The 18,574-nt window shown below is 38.2% G+C and overlaps 2 protein-coding genes and 3 non-coding genes across 5 annotated transcripts; all 5 read left to right on the forward strand.

Annotated features, from left to right (window-relative positions):
• Positions 1–554: 554 nt before the first annotated feature.
• On the forward strand, positions 555–2,600 carry atp5if1b (ATP synthase inhibitory factor subunit 1b). Its single transcript, XM_077558977.1, has 3 exons — positions 555–719; positions 1,461–1,573; positions 2,196–2,600. The coding sequence occupies exons 1-3, from the start codon at positions 648–650 to the stop codon at positions 2,335–2,337; spliced, it is 327 nt and encodes a 108-aa protein (XP_077415103.1). The 5' UTR covers positions 555–647; the 3' UTR covers positions 2,338–2,600.
• Positions 2,601–3,565: 965 nt separating this feature from the next.
• Positions 3,566–7,279, forward strand: rpl13a (ribosomal protein L13a). Its single transcript, XM_077558964.1, has 7 exons — positions 3,566–3,684; positions 4,240–4,312; positions 4,544–4,609; positions 4,906–5,007; positions 6,335–6,420; positions 6,615–6,674; positions 6,889–7,279. The coding sequence occupies exons 1-7, from the start codon at positions 3,664–3,666 to the stop codon at positions 7,096–7,098; spliced, it is 618 nt and encodes a 205-aa protein (XP_077415090.1). The 5' UTR covers positions 3,566–3,663; the 3' UTR covers positions 7,099–7,279.
• LOC144041999 (small nucleolar RNA Z195/SNORD33/SNORD32 family) lies at positions 4,381–4,461 on the forward strand. Its single transcript, XR_013290489.1, has one exon. It is a non-coding gene; the product is annotated as a small nucleolar RNA Z195/SNORD33/SNORD32 family (small nucleolar RNA).
• Positions 4,743–4,828, forward strand: LOC144041998 (small nucleolar RNA Z195/SNORD33/SNORD32 family). Its single transcript, XR_013290488.1, has one exon. It is a non-coding gene; the product is annotated as a small nucleolar RNA Z195/SNORD33/SNORD32 family (small nucleolar RNA).
• LOC144042008 (small nucleolar RNA SNORD50) lies at positions 6,738–6,808 on the forward strand. The gene has a single exon (XR_013290497.1). It is a non-coding gene; the product is annotated as a small nucleolar RNA SNORD50 (small nucleolar RNA).
• Positions 7,280–18,574: the final 11,295 nt, after the last annotated feature.

Here is an 18,574-nt window from a genome sequence, read left to right on the forward strand (position 1 = left end):
CCCCAAGTGATTCGTTTATAGAATATATGAATACATTGGATGAGATAAATTAATACAAATGAATATATTGTAGCTAACCCGTTTCAGGAAAAACTGCTAAATTAATACAAATATCTGCTACTGTGTAATATTTGTTTAATGGCGCTTTAACTTCAAAATCTCATCTACGAAATGCCCTTGAGCTACTGCGACGTCACGTATTTGCATTTTAATTTATCAAACTAAAAATAAATATTTTAATTATTTTTATCATGTATTATTGTAGTTTTATTTCTCTATACTGCAATTCCTTCGTTTAAAAAAAGACGTACACTTCAGGGCAAAGTGAACATGCAGGTTCACGCGTTTTATTTTGAGACGTTCCATTGGGCAAAATGGGGGTGATTTTATGTTGCGTTCACGTTTTACAACGCATATAATAAATATGTTGTGCCAAGACAGTTTCATTGTTAATCAACATCGTTTAAAAAAAATAGCATTAGTAATATTTGTACCGTCTTCCTGAAGAGAACCTTCAACGTGCTGCCGACCCCTCTGTCTGGGTACCAATGGCACCGTCCTCTGGCTGTACGTATTTGCAGACAAGGGCAAACTGGGTAAGAGAGAGTTCCTGCTGTCATTGTCATTCGCCACTCATATTAGCTATAATGGCGAGGTTCTTGTTAAGGCCCAATATCCGCGGTTTGTTCACCTTACAACAGAGAATGGCATCCGACCAGGTAAAACTATGTCCTTCGGGCCTATCTCTCCAACAAAACGTCGATTTCTGGCGTCATAATGCCGTTTCACTTGGAGTATTTTCAAACGCGTTAACATTAGCTTCAAAGTTTGCCTAGCCAGGTATGACAGCTTGATAAACAACATGAGTGTAATTTCAAGAATATGGATTATAGTTCGTGTTAATAGGCTATAATATAAGGGAGTCAAAGAACGCTTATGCGTTGCTTATTAACAACGTAGAAAAATGTATTCATAATTATAAACGGGTCTGCACTTGGGGCCTGGTTGTCGTAGTTGCATGGTTGTTTAGTTTGAACCCAGTTACTATAATTTCCTCATTTGGGACAAATTAATATGTCACAAAGTGTATATCCAGTACTGAAATAATGAAGATTTCGTCTCGATTTAAACACACATGTATGTGCTCATTATGAAATCTGGGCTTGTTTAGTTATTTTTCTGTTGTATGACTTCAACAGGTGCACACAAGTTGTACTTTCTGTCACCTAGTGGAAGAGCATTGAAATGCATAGTTTATACTGTATTATTGACAGATAATTATGCTTAAATTAAGTAACATTCCTCATTTCATTATTATTTTTAATCTCTTTTTTTTTTGCAGTGTAAGATATTTGTCCTTATGAATTAATCTTACACTTGAGTAAGTGTGGGTGTAAGAAAATGTCTTTTGTTACTTGCTAGTCAACATTTTTCCACTGGGTTGTTTTTCTCCATTGTAGCTGGGAGAGCTGGGTAAAGGTGCAGGAAAAGGTGGAGGAGCCGGCGGCTCCATCCGAGAGGCCGGTGGAGCCATGGGAAAGAAACAGGCGGCCGAGGAGGAAATGTACTTTAAGTAGGTGGTGTTTCTCTCCTGCTTCACTAGCCTTTTCGAATTTTTGCTTCATCCTTAAAACGGCTGGGTTAAAAACTACTCTACTACAACTATTATATATAATGTCCACTCTTCCCAGTGATCTTCATATGCTGCTTGTCGCAACCTTATGATAAATGTAAGTCATGTGAATTTCCTCTACAATGTCCTTCTAGTCCTTGAGTGTAGGTGGATCTTATTTATAGCTACCACTTTCTGGTAATAGCTTTTTTTTTTTTTTTGAAGCTGCAAGCAAAACCTTTATCAAGTAGTGGTCCTAATGAGGAAACCCCCTCCCATTAATGTGTCCCAAGTAGATCACCAAACCTTCTTGTGTCGATTTGTAACCCCAAATTTTGGGTATGCAGATTTTAAAACAGCTAATTATTGTACAGGTAAATACACTTTATAAAACCAGTTTATTTATTTATACTCTTTGCATTTATGAAATGCTTTTTATTTATTTATTTTTTTGGGGGGGGGGGACAAATAAAAGCCTTACCCCAAAAAGTTTGTTTTAGGGGGACTTGAAAGGATTATTAATAGTGTTTCAACTCATTTCAGTTGGAAACATTGATTGTTCTGTGTTCTATCTGCCCAAAAGGCGCAAGGAGCAGGAGCAGCTGGCTGCACTGAAGCATCACCACCAGGAGGAAATTGACCACCACAAGAAGGAGATTGAGCGTCTGCAGCGGGAAATTGACCGTCACAAGGGGAAGATTAGGAAGCTGAAGTACGACGACTAATCAGAACGAGTTTCCGCCAGATATCTTAAATCACGGCTGTATTGCATCTAAAAAAATATATATTCTCCCTTTAAAAAATAAAAAAAATGTTCTTCTGCTGCTCACCATCTCAGAGTAGAAATGCTTTACCGACAAGGCATGATTGTGTGGTGAATTTGCAAGAGTTCATCAAATTGATGTTGTTTCCATGGAACAGTGTGATATGATATGCATGAACTGTTGTATGTTTCATACAGCAAATAAACACGACCTTGTGTGATAAATATGTTTCTAATGCAAAGAATGAGCTTTGACTGTTGTTTAATAATGTCATTTTCTACGGCGCTTGTTCTCATTCATGGTCATGGGGAAGCTAAACCCTCAGGTGAGGTAAACCCTGGACTACCTGATCACCTGCCAGTTGTTGGGCACATGGAGGCAAATGAGAATTCACACTTCGATTCACACGTGTGTGTTTTTGGAAAGTGGGAGTAAGCCAGAGAAAAATATGCAGGCTTCACACAGGAATGCTGACATTCAAACTGAATGTCAGAAATGTCAACTTTTCAATTTATTTAATTGCTTTGTCTAATTTTATTGTAATTTGTATGTAGATTTATTATATAATTTTTTTAATTCGTTTTGAAATATATTTTAACATCCTTGGCATTTTTGTTTAGCCGTATATTGGGGAAACCACCAACTTGCTTGCACTATTATGATGCATTTCAGCACAAATTGTGCCTTTTATTTAACAAATAAATCTCTTCAGATAATTGCAGGTAATTATTTTTTTTTTTTAATTGATGTGAAATGAAAGTTAACGTGACAATCCAGTGCTGTTTTTCTAAATGATGCCTGTAAAAATAAAATAAATAATTTTCTTTATTATTAAATGCACAATTTGTACTACACTATCGCATACAGTCGAAGGAAGGAATGCCATTAAGATAGTTAAATTGTATAATTAGTTCATGTGTTGTATAATTGATGCATGTATTTAGCTGTTGCCCTGAAAAAAAAAAATATAACTAAAACGTTTAGGGTTTGGTTATTATTTTGTTTAAGAAATGTTAAAACAATTATCCATGCATTAACATTAATACCTGTATTTTTTTTTACTTACATTTATAAATAAATTAATATAAATTACATTAAAAAAAGAACAAAACATGAAAATAAATGATTTAAAATCAATCATTTGTTTCGCACAATTGTCCTTTGTGCATCCGTCCACAGGTGGCGCTGGAACATTTTCGACAAAATCACAAGCGAAAGAATGCGTCACTTCCGCCCGCCCGTGTCTTTTACCACGGGCGTCCCCGTGTATCTTTCTTTTCGCACATCATGGCGGACCGCTTCAATAAGGTGTGTAACAGACCAGGGAGAATAATCTTATTTTAATCGTTTTCCCGTCGTGGTTTTGGCCATGTGTCTTTATTAACATGTGGTCGAACATTTTTTTCTATGACAAATGTAAAACAGGGTTACAATTCTGTTAAAAATGCAGTTTAACTCGCCAGGCTGTCGGTGGCTTGCGTGTCCGAATGGACATGAATTCCATCATGGCAGCCTTGCTAGACAACGCTGTTAGCTAGCTGCTCCCTAGCTAGCTTGCCTTGCATTTGAAGTCCCGGGTTAGTGAATTTGTCCCTGTAAGAAAGTTTATTATTTGGTATATGTTAACGTTTCTCAGGTATATGTTAACGTTTCTCACACCTTTAACCCATTTCATGGATTCCTGCAGTAATCTGTCGAGTGAGGCGTCTGATGGCTAATTTTATTGCTTGATAGGACGCGTAACCTGCGTTGCAGCCATGTGCTCCTTTTTATGAAGTTCTTGACTTTTTCCACAATAATTTTTTCTCCCCTCTTATTGTGATTTGCCCTGTTTTTTTTTTTTAAACGCCACCGATTGTGCAGGTTCTGCTACTAGATGGCAGGGGCCATCTGCTTGGCCGATTGGCTGCGATCGTTGCCAAGCAGACTTTGCTAGGTATGTATATCCTGTTAATTGGTATCATGAAAGCGACGCGAATTTAAATGTCTTTTTTCTTTTCTTTTTTTGTCACTGATGATTACTTTGACCCTTGGTTGAGTTTAACGACCATGAGAAAACTCACATGCACTACCATCTGAGACAAAATATTTTAAATTCTAAAAAAATATTGGTACTAACAAATGTGTTGTGCACATTTTGATTGGTATTTAATTTCCATTTTTAAAGGACACAAAGTTGTGGTGGTCAGGTGTGAAGGCATCAACATCTCCGGCAATTTCTACCGTAACAAACGTAAGTAACCTCAATAATGTACAAGGCTGTGCTCTCATTTGATCTAAGATGCATTAAGCCAAAATTAATATTGGAAAAAGGTAATTTTGTGCTTTATACGTTCGAATAAAGCTCACATCAGGTGCAATGAAACTGTGTCAATGATGATATATAAAACACTATTTTTTGAGTTTTAAATGACCATGAGAAAACTTCACATGCACTACCATCTGAGACACATGCATTCGGGTCATATTCAACCCTTCATTGTTCCTTGAATTTCCTCTTACAGTCACATTCAATATTTGATTTTGCAGTGAAGTATCTGGCATTCCTGCGAAAGAGGATGAACACCAATCCCTCTCGTGGACCGTACCACTTCAGAGCTCCCAGCAGGATCTTTTGGAGGACGGTCAGAGGTGAGACTGAAGCAAACACAGAATGACAACCAAAATCCACTCTGTGTTCTCCCCCCACCCCACATATGAGAAAATGTACAGTGGACAATCCAAAGTTGAACACCACAAAAGTGGAAAAATGTGGAGCGTACCCGTTTTCTGGACAAAATTGCCTCGAAGGGTGAATGTTTTGAATAAAGTGAAATGAGTTTTTATAACAGGCGATAACAAAGGCCTAAAATATCAGTAAGCCAGTTTAGGTATGACAAAAATTGAGGTTTTTAATTTTTTGTGTTGTACAAAATGTAAGACAATGATACCCGTCAAATAGAACAAAACTCATAATATTTTGTATTAATCTTGGAAGTGTTGCCTAATGCATATTAACCGTTATGAGTCTACAATGTTAATAGAAACCAAACTTTCGAGGTTCATAATATTTTCAGAGTATGATTAGCTTGTCTGCGCATGTCCCATAATTTGTGATGAAAACCCATCATTTTTTATATATATATGCCACCGTAATGGACCGGTTGCGCACTACTGTACAATTTACGGGTTATTTGAGTTGAGTGTTTTATTTATTTTTTTCTTTCTCAAAGGAAGAATATGAAACCTGAGATGGTTAGGAGTGCCATCTAAATGGTAATACTTGACAATGCCATACAGCATTTTTAAAGCGCAATAGATCTTAAAACAAGTCAAAAATGAACGGTGCCGTTTAAATACACGCAGCACGTCACAGCGAGGTCGTGGACTGGACAGAAACATCCAATATGGCAGCGTACATGGTATGTCTATTTTGATACTTACTTGAGCAGCTTAAAACTTTTTTTCAGGCAATCGGATGCCATTGATATTTGTATTTTTCATGTGCATCCACACTGCCTCCGAATGAGTAAAAAGGCGTTTTGAGTCATGTGTTACTTTAAAGTATTTTTTTAGCTTTATTGCGGTTAGCCTTTTTTGAGACGATTTAATGTTGATTTTGCTCTAAAGTACAAAGTTTTACAAACTACTCTTGAGCATGTAACAAATAATTGTGACATTCCCTTAAAAAAAATGGCTGAACAGATTGTTCAACATTGGAGGCTCCACTGTACAAAATCTTTGTGGTGAAATTTTGTGATCAGAGCACATGCTTCCCATCTAAACAACAATGACGAGCTCTTTGAATTAAGAATCTGATGTTCTATTGATGATAAACTCTTCGGATCTGACTTCTGAGTTGTGGTAAAGATGTGCTTGGGTAAAGTCTTAACTCTGATGCATTGTTTGTATCTTGTTGAGGGGTTTGTATTAATGTGTGTGTGTGTGTGTGTGTGTGTGTGTGTGTGCGCCAACCTAGGCATGCTGCCCCACAAAACCAAGAGAGGCCAGGCTGCTTTGGAGAGGCTGAAGGTGTTCGATGGCATCCCCCCACCCTACGACAAGGTGATGTTTATGCACAACATTGTGGGCGTTGCGTTAATACTGTCGATGATGTTTTCTACCTTACCTTACCATGCCTTGTTTGACTGAGGTTTGAAACAAAAACACACAATCTGAGACATGCCGTCCTCAAAACGTTCGGACCTCCGGGGATTCTTTTGCTGTCTGATTTTTGGCTTTTCTTCCCCCTCATTCAGAGGAAGCGCATGGTGGTCCCGGCTGCTCTTAAGATTGTGCGCCTGAAGCCCACTCGTAAGGTGAGTCACTTTGATTATCAGCGAATGTGTACATGTTTCAAATTATTTAATAAGCCATTGTCTCAACAGTGATGATCTGAAATCTGATAACGCATTGATGAAAACACACTTTTTACGGATCTGACTTCTGAGTTGAACCACAAATACGATGGCTTTAAATCTAAACCCATGCATTAGTTCAATGTTTAAATGTGCCCATCGTGTCTGTTTGCAGTTTGCCCTCCTGGGCCGTTTGGCTCATGAAGTGGGCTGGAAGTACCAGGCCATCACAGCCACGCTGGAGCAGAAGAGAAAACAGAAGTCAAAGATGCGCTACAACAAGAAAAAGGCCACCGTCAAGCTGACCAAAGTGGCTCTGAAAAACGTCGAGAGCAAAATTTCTAAGTACACTGACGTTCTCAAACAATACGGAGTTCTTGTCTGAGCGTATTGTCTGGCTAATAAACAAATGTTTATAATAAAAAACTTCGTTCATAATCAACAGATTATGTATACAGTTATACAAGGTTGTGGTTGATATTCATTCAGTTTGAGTTGGTGTCACCTGTATGAAAGCAGTACACCAGGACAACTTTCCCTGCAATAAATGCTTTAGTCAGTCCCCATTCTGCATTTTTTTTGTTAGATTTCATTCTCCAACAGAGGGCAGTGTTGCGCTTAATTTGGCTCGGCTTTTGACGCAATAAAACGCCTGACTTGTTTTTAAATATTTATAATTTAGGATTCTGTCAATTCAATACAGGTATTCAGAGCTTTATGTAATTAATGTTTTTAGTCGTTTTTGATTTGCACCTTTTAATAGAGCTTTTACTGCTAGAAATTGAAATTAGTGAAGTAATTAACCAAGGCCAACCTGAGAAACTAGATTTTTCTCATTTGGCGCGAGGAGGTACCTCTATCAAGCAGACGGGTTACACCTGTCTACAGCGAGCATTTTCTATTCTGAAATGCACAGATGAAGTCAGCATGCACAAATTAAAAGCATTAAATGCTATCACAAGAGTGCATGATATAGAAGAAATTTGTATTTCAGGAGGGGGGGGGGTGGTGTTGAAGGCATCATTGGTCTTTTGTTGTGGTCCTTTAAACACCACAAGGCCTGATATTGAAGCTAGCATTTGCATTTGCTTCCCTGAAATGAATAGTGACTACATCCATCTATGCTTTGCTTTGAATAACAGTGCCTGGAATAATAATGATGATCCGAGACATAAAAGCTATACGTGCTGGATACCTAAAGTCTCTTTAAAGATACATAACCAAGCTTGTCAGGCCAATCATGTCATGCATTTGAACCATTACACATCTTAATGAGATGGAGAGGTCCATGCATTGTTTATTTGTTTATTGTTATTGACCTCTAAGCGTAATTATGTAGAATGACAGCTCCTTCATTCACCAGGAGATCATTCTCCATTTTGAAGACAAGAACATGTCAAATCCGGCAAGTGAGGCAATTCCACGAAAGCCAGAAAATTGGTTGGCGCTCCGCAGGGAGAGAGAGCAAGTAATCAAGCCATTATCAGCTCCGTTATAATGGCAACCCCCCCTCGCACTTGCTGTGAATGTCACGTATTTGAGGTATGTGAGCACAATATATTGCTCGGCCACGTGTGTCTTAAGGGACGGCATCAAGGAAAAAAACGACGTGGTTTTATAAGGTGACAATGATGAAAAGCAAAGTGACCAATGAGAGTCAATCCATGTTGTTGCCTGCTGTTGCAACATCATCAGATGTGGCTGCATTGTAATCCAACTCAATCCACTGCTATGCTTTACATTGGGCTGCAGTCATTAGTGAATTCTCACACAACCAGAGTGCGCTCATCAGCATGGATAAACAAATGGCTACCACGTGTTACGCATTTATTTCATAGAATCAAGTGACCCGGGACTTGACCTCATGTGTGATTAATACGTGAAAGTGAGTTTGTCCGAATGTCTTCTCTCATTGGCGACCAGTCCAAAGGTTCGCCCCACCTTCCCCCCCAAAGTCACCCGGAATAGACTCCAGGTACATCCGCGAGTCCGAATGACGAGAGTGATATTGAAAGTGGATGAATAGTAGACCCAACTACTTATTAAAAGCAATTAAAATGTCATTTTCCATAATAATATACTGTATCTCCTTTAAAAATGTTTTTTAAAAACCTTTTGCTACTTTTTTTTGCAGCATAAATGAGCCTTTTCTCCGTTTGGTACACCCACACTCTAACAAGGTCCACTAAATGAGTGCATGACGATTGCACTGCAGTCTTCTAAAATGTCACCTATTTGCATGCAGACATTAAATATGAATTAATGAGAATATATGAATAATAAAATGTGCTTAATTTGACATATAAGTATGAGGAAAGACTGTGAAAACTATATTGTACTTTCTGTCCTACAAGATGATGTCCTGATGAGGGTTAAGTTAAGTTACACAACAACCATCCAGTAGTAAAGTTTTTAAAAAGTTTAATGTACAGACGATGTTGTTGAAATCCAAAACAACAAAATGGTGACCAAAGCAATCAGCAGCGGCATGAAGCCAGCGCCTTCAACATTACATAGGGTCAGTTTGGATTCTTTTGTAGTTCCCTAACACAAGACAGAAGTAAGACATTTTGTAACATACCACAAATGTTCACATATATAGGCATAAAAATAAATCTTAACTCATTCACTGCCATTGACGGCTATAAACGTCAAAAATTCATTTGAACTATTTCTATTAGTTTAACATTATTTTCCCCACTTTTGTTAACAAGAGTATGAAAACCTAGAATTTTTTTTATTGTACATTTAGAACAAATATAAAATGTGTGATTAATCGTGAGTTAACTAGTGAAGTAATGCAATTAATTACAATTAAAAATTTTAATCGCCTGACTAGATGATTGTTAAAAATTAGGGGCGTCAGGCGATTAAAATTGTATAATGTGTAATTGTATGTAATCGTAATTAAAATGATATTTTTGCCGTTTATAACCGTCAATGGCAATAAATGAGTTAAAGGGGAAGTCAACCCCAATTTTTTTGACAAAATATGTTTTATGCAGCCCCACTAATCTAAATATGGTATTCTGGTTGATATTGCGTTGACTTATCTATCTCAGGTGGCGGCCATTTTGCCACTTGATGTCGACTGAAGATCACATCAATGTTGCTCAGGTCTCAGCTAAAAAACAATGACAGCTCAGCTTCAGAAAACAAGTGAATTGTGATTGGTCGTTGCCTGAGTCCTGAGCAACGGTGACGTCATCTTCATTCGACAGCACGTGGCAAAATGGCCGCGCCCTGAGATGGATAAAAATGGCTGGATTTTGCTTCATAACTCATGTTCCACAAATGTAATATTAATCAGAATGTAATGTTTAGACTAGTGATATAACATATTATTGTCAAGGAATGTTTAAGGTTGACTTCCACCTTTAAAAAAAAAAAAAGTCTAGTATTTGAGTATAGTTTGTGTATTTCTACTTCTTTCTGAATCAACATTTAAATCATGAAGCATGTTTTCAATTATGATTAGAGGTCAGTGATTTGATCCATTTTCAGGCGCAGTATTGTTTTTTTTTTTTTTAGAGCTGATATCCTACAAGCACCTTGTCCTGTGCACAAGTAATAACCTCTTGCGTTTAAACAGTTCAACCTTCACACTAAACGAGCCATAACAAAATCGTTTTGCTTTGCTTGATTTCATTGATTTTCCTGCACCACGAAGTTACGTTGTAGGTTCTTTCCAGATTTTACACCTCGCCGTTGTATTCTCAGAGGACTTCTAATCTGTCTGTCAATGACGTTCATCTTGTAATGACATTAAATGCAGTTTTATAGCTTGTCCAAGGGACAATTAAGCGTAGTTGTTGGCCTCCATCGATCGTTTAATCTGTTTCAGCGCTGGTGGATGGGCTTTACGGAGGAATACGGTAAGCAATACTTGAAAGGGCTGACTCCTAAGATCTGGACGAAAATGTGAAAATGTGGTGACATGGGACAAATAAGTCATTCGTAAAAATGGCAATAGGAAAATACAGTAGCATCAAAGATGCAACTTCTTACTTATTGTTTCCATTGAAAAAAAGCTCCCAAAACGTATAAATACGTTCTATTTTAAAGTTCTAAGTGTCCCAAAGACGTATTTATACGTTTTTTGAGTGTGTGTGTGTGTGTGTGTGTGTTTTTTTTATGCTAGAGCATACAGAAGGCTTTGATGCGGCCTCTGAACTACATACGACGGGTGAAACAATGGTAGTAATTACAAAAAACGGCCAGCAGGTGTCAGCAGAGTATAAGAGATCAACCAGAGCCATGTTGAAAGAAGCAAATTTACCCAGTTTTCAACAGATTTGTGAATAATGATGAAACTTAGCTATATTCTAATGCTAAGTGCTGCAAAACGGAAACAGATAGAAATGCTTTTTTTTTCCTAATGAAAGAAGAGACTCTGCTTTTATTGCAATAGAACTTAATATTCTGTGGGCCTTGCAAAATCAGTCAAAATCCAGTAAAACAGCCGGGAGTGAAGGGGGCTGCTTCAGTGAAAATGGCTGGGAGTGAATGAGTTAAATGTAATTTGCACCATTACCACCGGACAGCTTTAGCTTCACAAAAGCTAACAATTTATTACTTCTTTAATCCGCTAACTTCAGCAAGTTTACCGTCATATCTACCATCATACCTACCAACAGAGCGGAGACAAAAGTTTGGAGACAATCAGAAAATAGGATCCATAATATATATATATATATATATTTTTTTTTTTTTTGCTGGATGTTGTAGAAGCTATTAAAGTAACGCTGTGCAAGTTGATCCAGTCCTTGAGCCCTCCGCAGCTCAAGTGACGTCACGGGAAGGAATTCGGCATCCAACAATGGTGGTGATAACAGGATCGTTCGTTATTGTGAATATGTATGTGTGTCAGTGTCCCCCGCATGCATATCGTCTCATTGCCGAGTAGACAGCCTTGATCATCTCAATGGGGAATACAATGAAGAGGGGGGAGATAAGGGAACCCAGGGTCCAAGCAGTAGTTTTAATGCAGGGGAAAAGTCCAGATAACAAATGTTTTGTGTGCAGACTGACCTTGAGTCTTGAGTCTCTTCCTATTCATTTTTATGGGGATCATCCCCTCCAAAATCTAGGTGGTCATTCATTTTTTTATGTAAAGCTGTTGAATAAATCAGATGGCTAAACGGCTGAATAAAGCTGCCTATTAAAATTCATATTTCTTTGAAAAAAAAAGTGTAATTGTAGAATAATAAAGTAATATTATTTTTAAAAAATCATATTTTTTACAAGAACAAAGCAGTCATTTATAAGGGTAAAAAATTCCAAGAATAACTTCAGTCAGAGTTTAACGAGTTTATCTATGAGGCAAATGCGCAAATCAACATTCACCGCTCTGCCTTATCACAATTATATAAATGTTTGGATGCCACTTTAGAGAGAGCTGCCAACAGAGGCTGATCAAATCACAGAGAAGGTCGCTCTCCTCCCCTCCTACGTGATGGCTGACCATCACGCACACAAGAAAGACTGTCAGCAAGGCGCAGTTGTTGGAAAGAAAGCAAAGAGACGAGGAAAACCTGAAGAATTTATCAGGAGGATAAATTAAATGCAATGTTTGCCTTTGTCCCGTAAAAGGCCAAAGAGGTCCGCGTTGCCGCTTTCTTCTCTCGTCATTGATTTTTTTTTTTTTGTGTGTGCCTAAAGTTGCCCTGCAGCTCCATTGATTGTGCAGCCTGACTTTGCACAACATGGTAAAGAGCAGTAACCGTGTGGGGTTATCAAAATGGATGGCGGGGTGGGGGGTGGGGCAGCTAGTTTTCAATAATGCTCTCCGAGGAACAATAAACAATTGCTGCGTATTGATTCTTGCATTCACTGGAGCATGTATTATAATTTACAAACGCAGAGGCTATGTGTGCCTGTGCGTGTGCGCGTGTGTGCGTGCGTGAGACGTTCGGGCACAAACATCTGTCGCTTTCCGCGGCCTCGCTCAAATAAAGCGATTGCAATTCAAATTAGTTGGCCCCAAAGCCAGTATAGGACGCTAATGCATCTCACATGGCATTAACGCTTTCACAAGAGCGCTCTCCCAGGTTTTCCTGCCGCATTTTCGCTCCCCATCAGCATAAACAGGCCCTTTTTTGAAACTGGCATCTGTTCGACTGCTTGATTTTGTATCCGTGCACAAACGCGCCCGTCGGTCTCAGTCGCTCAGCACGGAGGCCATTAAGGGCTTCGGATGCGGCCATCCGCCTCTCAAGACACACTCGCACGCACAATTTACCTCGTGTGATGGAGGTCACCCAGAACAAATGCATCCCTGATGAATCAATTGGAGTCGCGCAAACTGTATTATAGATTGATTTTGTAGTTTCGCAAATGCAGCTTTGCCTGTGTGAAATGAGCTGTAATGAGACAGATACGGACTGAGGCTTAAGTAATCCCATTTATTTTTAGCCTTCATTACTGAATGATTACCGAACTTTCTCGCAGAGTGGATGAAGTCCAGAGATTGATGCACACTAGAAGGTCAAACAAACTATGTTAGGACAATGATCAACCTCCATTTTGTTTGGAATATACATATAGAACGGAACAGTAATTTACTGTAAATAATGGAGGAAGCCACCATTTTTAATCAGCAACTACACAGGACGACGAGTATGTTAACATATATAATAATTAGGGCGGTCAAAATGAGTGCGTTTATTTTGAGTTAATTTAAAGTTCCTTTAATGCCACTGTTTCTTTTTAATGCCCGATTAATGACTGCCCCTTACTTGGAAACCACGTCAATAATAGATTTAATAATAATGCATATATTTGTGGAGACTGGGGTCAAGTTGTATTTTACAATTTTACATGTTACTTCATGTTAAAGATTGGCTCTTAATATGAAAAGAATTGCACTGAGCTGTCACCAATGTCTTACAAATGCAGTAATGCCATCTAGTGGCAGAAAATGATCTCAACACAAATCATTATCACCCTCTTTTTAATTTTAACTCAATTTTATGAATTATTATGAAATTACTGTATCAATGACTAAAAAATGCAGCCACATTTCTATTGGTTTAACATTCCCCCCCCCCCCCCATTTTTGTGTTAGTAGTATGAAAACTTTGAATTAGTTTTTTCTATTGTACATTTAGAACAGGTATAAATATTGACATCATGCGATTAATTACGATTAAAAAATTTAATCACCTGACACTCCCTAGTAATAATATTTCATTTTCCATAATATCTTTCTCAATGCATGTATAAAAGATCCATGCTTCAGCAACAATGCCGTTTCCCCCCCATTGTAAAGGGCTTATATGCCTAACAAAATTATCATTCAAGGACGGCACAAAACTATCCATCCATCCATCCATTTTCTTGACCGCTTTTCCTCACAAGGGTCGCGGGGGTGCTGGAGCCTATCCCAGCTGGCTTCGGGCAGTAGGCAGGGTACACCCTGAACTGGTTGCCAGCCAATCACAGGGCACAAAACTACTGAACAGCAAACCAATTGTGCACCCCCCCCCCCTTCAAAAATCAACTCATTCAAAATTGTAACTACTTTTGTCCTGCATGTCATTCCAAATCCACAAAAAAAGGATTTGGCTTACTCATGCTGTAGTATGGGGCAGTATAGGACCCACTGCCTGCCATCTGGTGGTGAATGGTGATACTACAACTTTAAAATCCTCATGAATTGACACCTTTTGAAAATGCTGCGTGAATTTAAACCACAAAAAAATCTTCAGAAAATGCTGATAAAGCTCAAAGATACATTTTCAACAACCCCCCCCCCCCCCAAAAAAAAAACTGCAAATAAATGAATCTGCAAGTGCTGAGCCGCAAGTATGGAAGGGTCCAAAATATGAGATAGCGCCCAACTGGCAACAATGTAACCATGTGTGTGTGAATTTGTTGGTTATCTCACAAAATCCCAGTGCCAGTTCCCATATATAAACAGAGTATACATATAATGATCTTGGAAAACCATCTGTTCTCTTCTCACTTCTATTTAGGCAGTTTGGAAATAACGGTGTTCTCAAAGACACAATGATATGAACACGATACATTCAAATACAATACAATGTAAACAGTGTGTCTGTTATGATCAATCATTAAGATTAAGATGGTAGTCTGGTTTTGTTCACGGAATATCGGTCTACTCACAATTTTGGGGGTCTTTTCCATCAAGAAAATATATATATATATTTTAAACTTGCCAAACTCTATTAAAGTTAGTTGGTCGGACTGTATTGGATGGTGTCGAGAAAAAAACACCCCACATCCATTGCACACTGCAAGAAACTTATAAAACAATGGAGGAAAACTCTTTATCTCTTTATTTACTTTGTGGCATGTGGAGACAAATGGTTTGAACCGAGGCCACAATGCGGCAAAGTAAAACTGTGCGGTATTCTACTGCTGCTTCCAAAGCTAAGGTGTTGAAACAGGGTAAGCTAACGTTAGCGTGTATCCTCCCAAAAAAGTGTTACGAAATTTACGTTATTTTTTTTCTTCTTCAGACTGATACCAGTACAAGTACTCACTCAAATCTTGAGTAGAATTAATATCAATTTTCTATTCTTCTCATTTCTACTTCCTGATTGTATGGGGGTGGCCGGTACTCGTATCAATTGCCGGTGTGAGTACTGATAGGTGGAAATAAGGCCGGGTATCAGTACGATACTGATACCAAGTATCGGTACTTGCCCATCCCTACAAATATATATTCTTATACACACTTTTATTAGGTTTATTAGTTTAATAAAAATTCACAAGGGTTTGTGTGATTCACAATGCCACTGGCCAGGATCCAGGTAGGGCATGCCCTACCTGGATGCAGCAGCCAATCATTTTGCAGTGGGGCGGGGCCTGCTTAGAACTCAAGTGGGATCCATAACGCAGTCCTGACTGACTGTGGCAGCTAACAAGCTAATATATCTTTACAAATGTACGTTAACAAACTTACCAGGTCACGTAAACATAACCAATGAGATATTTAAAATCAAACTTGTCTATTTTTCAATTGTATATATTTGATCTGAGCCTGAAATGGAATGCAAAAAAAAAAAGAGCAACCATTTATGTTTTAATCTTCTGATTCTGCATTGCCAATTGGAATTTGGAACAATTTGAAAAATTTCAAAAATAAAAAGTGTTTGTCGGTCTTTGTTTGTGTTACTATGTTGTAGGAATGAGCGAGTATCGATACAAAGTATCGGTATCGGCCCATATTACGGCCTTATTGCTGACGTCAAAATCAAGGAATAAATTCCGTGCAGTGGACACGGATGGCCATGAAATTTCTCCTTCTGTTTTCTTATAGTGCGGTACACCCACAAAATGACTAGCAAGCGATAGAAAGTACTTCGAAAGCTTGTTTTCAGACGATTTGCCCACGAGTCGCTACGTGACATCCACGAGACGAGATAAGGACGAGTGAATGAGCGCGGCTAGAATTGTGAACTGATCATGATAAACGCGTAATGAAATCCGCTCGCTCTCCATTCACTATTGATTTGCTCTCCTGTGACGCAGAATTCAAAATCGTCTACAGTCATATGCGAGCTTTTCCTCGACGGTCACGGATTGCTGTGCGAGCAAACAAAAGATGTCTCTATCTCGCCGGCGCGCGCGCGTGTGTGTATGTGTGTGTGTGTGTGCAGGTGCATTGAAGTCATGAGGGACCCTTTGCCTATTTCCATGTTCCCGCTAGCTCCATGAATCAATTCTCCAATAAGTACACGGCTCGTGTCCTGGTAGGACAATAAATCCGCTGTGTAGCTCAACAGTCATGTTCCTTTGGCCATTGGAGAGTTATTTTTGCATATGTGCTTCGTCTCTGTGAACCCAGTGACACTGCCCGTCTCATGCGATGTCTTTTCTTGCAGCCAAAAAGGAGTGCGAACCATCACACTGAAGCCTCTCTACTTTTATTAATTCATATGTGTCCTCATGGAGGCGACTTCAGGTTTCTGCAAAAATGGATGTCATGCTGCAGTTTTTTTTTTTCTTCTTTCTTAATGCAACTTGCTCCAGTGCAGCAATGTGCTGAAAGGTACATTTCGGGGCAGTGCTAATCAATTTTCCATAACTCAACTTTTCATTTAGTAAGCTCTGCAAAACCCAAATTCACATTTTCACTCACTGGATGCCTCGTTTAGGTTTCCTTGCACAGAAATAATGAGGTCCAACACAAGAGCTGAATCCAAAAGTCTGAGTTTGGAGAGATAGTAATGTTCAGTTTTGACTGACACTATAAGGAAGAGTGTTGGAGAAGAAAGTCGGACTTTTGCGAGGAAAGTTTATCCTGTTACGACAATCAACTTGCAAAATGTAAAAAAAAAAAAAAAAAAAGAAGTTATCTTTAGGAGACTAAACTTGTGATACTGATAGGAAAAAGTATTTTAGGAATAAAGCTAGAATAAGGTCAAATCAAATGTTGGGGCAAAAAGATACAAGCAAAGGTCAAAATTCTATGAGGAAAAAAATAGTAATTTTACGTAAAAAAGTCAATTATTTTTGTGATGAAGTAGTTGTTCTAAAAAGTTGTAATATTACAAAATCAAATATAAAATATATATTAAGAAATTATTATTATTTTTTTTTAAAATGCATTCATTACATTACCAGGATCAATGCAAACATAAGATTTACACTTAATTATAAACTTTATAACTTTCTATCAGATCAGTTGTAGGATATCATCTGTATAATCAGTTCATTGACATAAATAAAATCAAGATTTCATAATTCAGTAAATCAAACAAAATAACATTACAATGCTAATATTATGACCCCCCCCCCCCCCCCTCTTTTTTTTTAGAAGGGAATTTCGATACCTTTTTTTATTCAGACTGATCCCAGTATGGGTACTCAACTCTTGAGTAGTTACTGATACCAAGTACAGATATCCGCCCAAAAAAACAAAAACAAAAAAAAAAAACAATGACAGACAATTTAAAAGAAAGACCTCGCTATCCAAATATAGCATTGCATAAATGTAATGGTAATTTTTTATTCATCTAATTTATAGTTCCTAATCTAAAACATTCACAAGAAGTAAGACCAGGTATCGACCTAATACTGATACCTGGTACCGGGACCGGGTACACTGTGATTTAATTATTTATTTATTTTACATCTTACAGCAGCTGCATTTGTCTCCAACTGCAGGAAAGTCAATTAAAGCAGCCTCGGACCAGTCTCCAAGATTAGGAAAGGCAATTCCAAACCAATGCTCTGTAAATGGGATTTGAGGTGTAGGATGTTAAAGTGGTAAAATGTCGTCATTTAGCCTCAACATTACCATCATCCTGCAAAAAAAATGTAGAAAAGAGAAAATAGCTTTGCTGTCATTGCCATGGTGACATCAAATCACAAATTTAAGAGTCAAATACTAATGGACCTACTAACAGATCTAGATCTTTGGTAATTTTGCGTTTTACGTGTGTTCACTCACAATAACAGATCACACGCCCTTTTGGCAAAAATGGTGGAAACACTTAGGACAAATTTGATGTAAGGGAATTGGAAGTGTGAGTGGAGGACAATAAAATAAAATAAAATAAATCTATCAACACAGTAATTTTGGGGAAGCCATGTTTTGTTTGATTCAACTCGGTTTGAGTGTGTGTCAGCTGCGTAACAGTGTCTTTAAAAATTGCCCCCCCGCACGGGAGAAATTGATTTGCGAGTGGCCAGCACTCACTGTCACAATGCGCTGAATTCACTTGAATCAGATTCAAACAAATGTAGAGTTAGTTGAAAGGAGTTTTGTCATGGACAATGTGGCATGACTCCTTCTTGTGATTGTCTCCAACCATATAGGCAGCCCTTAGATCTTACAGAGGCTCCAAAATAGCAGGAATAATCCTGGGTACACTTACAATGTGTTTGAA

Source organism: Vanacampus margaritifer, chromosome 1 (assembly GCF_051991255.1).
Source record: "Vanacampus margaritifer isolate UIUO_Vmar chromosome 1, RoL_Vmar_1.0, whole genome shotgun sequence".
In the NCBI taxonomy this organism is placed as follows: Eukaryota; Metazoa; Chordata; class Actinopteri; order Syngnathiformes; family Syngnathidae; genus Vanacampus; species Vanacampus margaritifer.

Bases quoted from the DNA above. Each gene is read 5' to 3' on its own strand.
- atp5if1b (XM_077558977.1), top strand. From the start codon at position 648: ATGGCGAGGTTCTTGTTAAGGCCCAATATCCGCGGTTTGTTCACCTTA. The intron at 720-1,460 runs GTAAAACTATGT...TCTCCATTGTAG, and splicing joins AGAGAATGGCATCCGACCAG to CTGGGAGAGCTGGGTAAAGG. The intron at 1,574-2,195 runs GTAGGTGGTGTT...TCTGCCCAAAAG, and splicing joins GAGGAGGAAATGTACTTTAA to GCGCAAGGAGCAGGAGCAGC.
- rpl13a (XM_077558964.1), top strand. From the start codon at position 3,664: ATGGCGGACCGCTTCAATAAG. The intron at 4,313-4,543 runs GTATGTATATCC...CCATTTTTAAAG, and splicing joins TGCCAAGCAGACTTTGCTAG to GACACAAAGTTGTGGTGGTC. The intron at 5,008-6,334 runs GTGAGACTGAAG...GCGCCAACCTAG, and splicing joins CTTTTGGAGGACGGTCAGAG to GCATGCTGCCCCACAAAACC.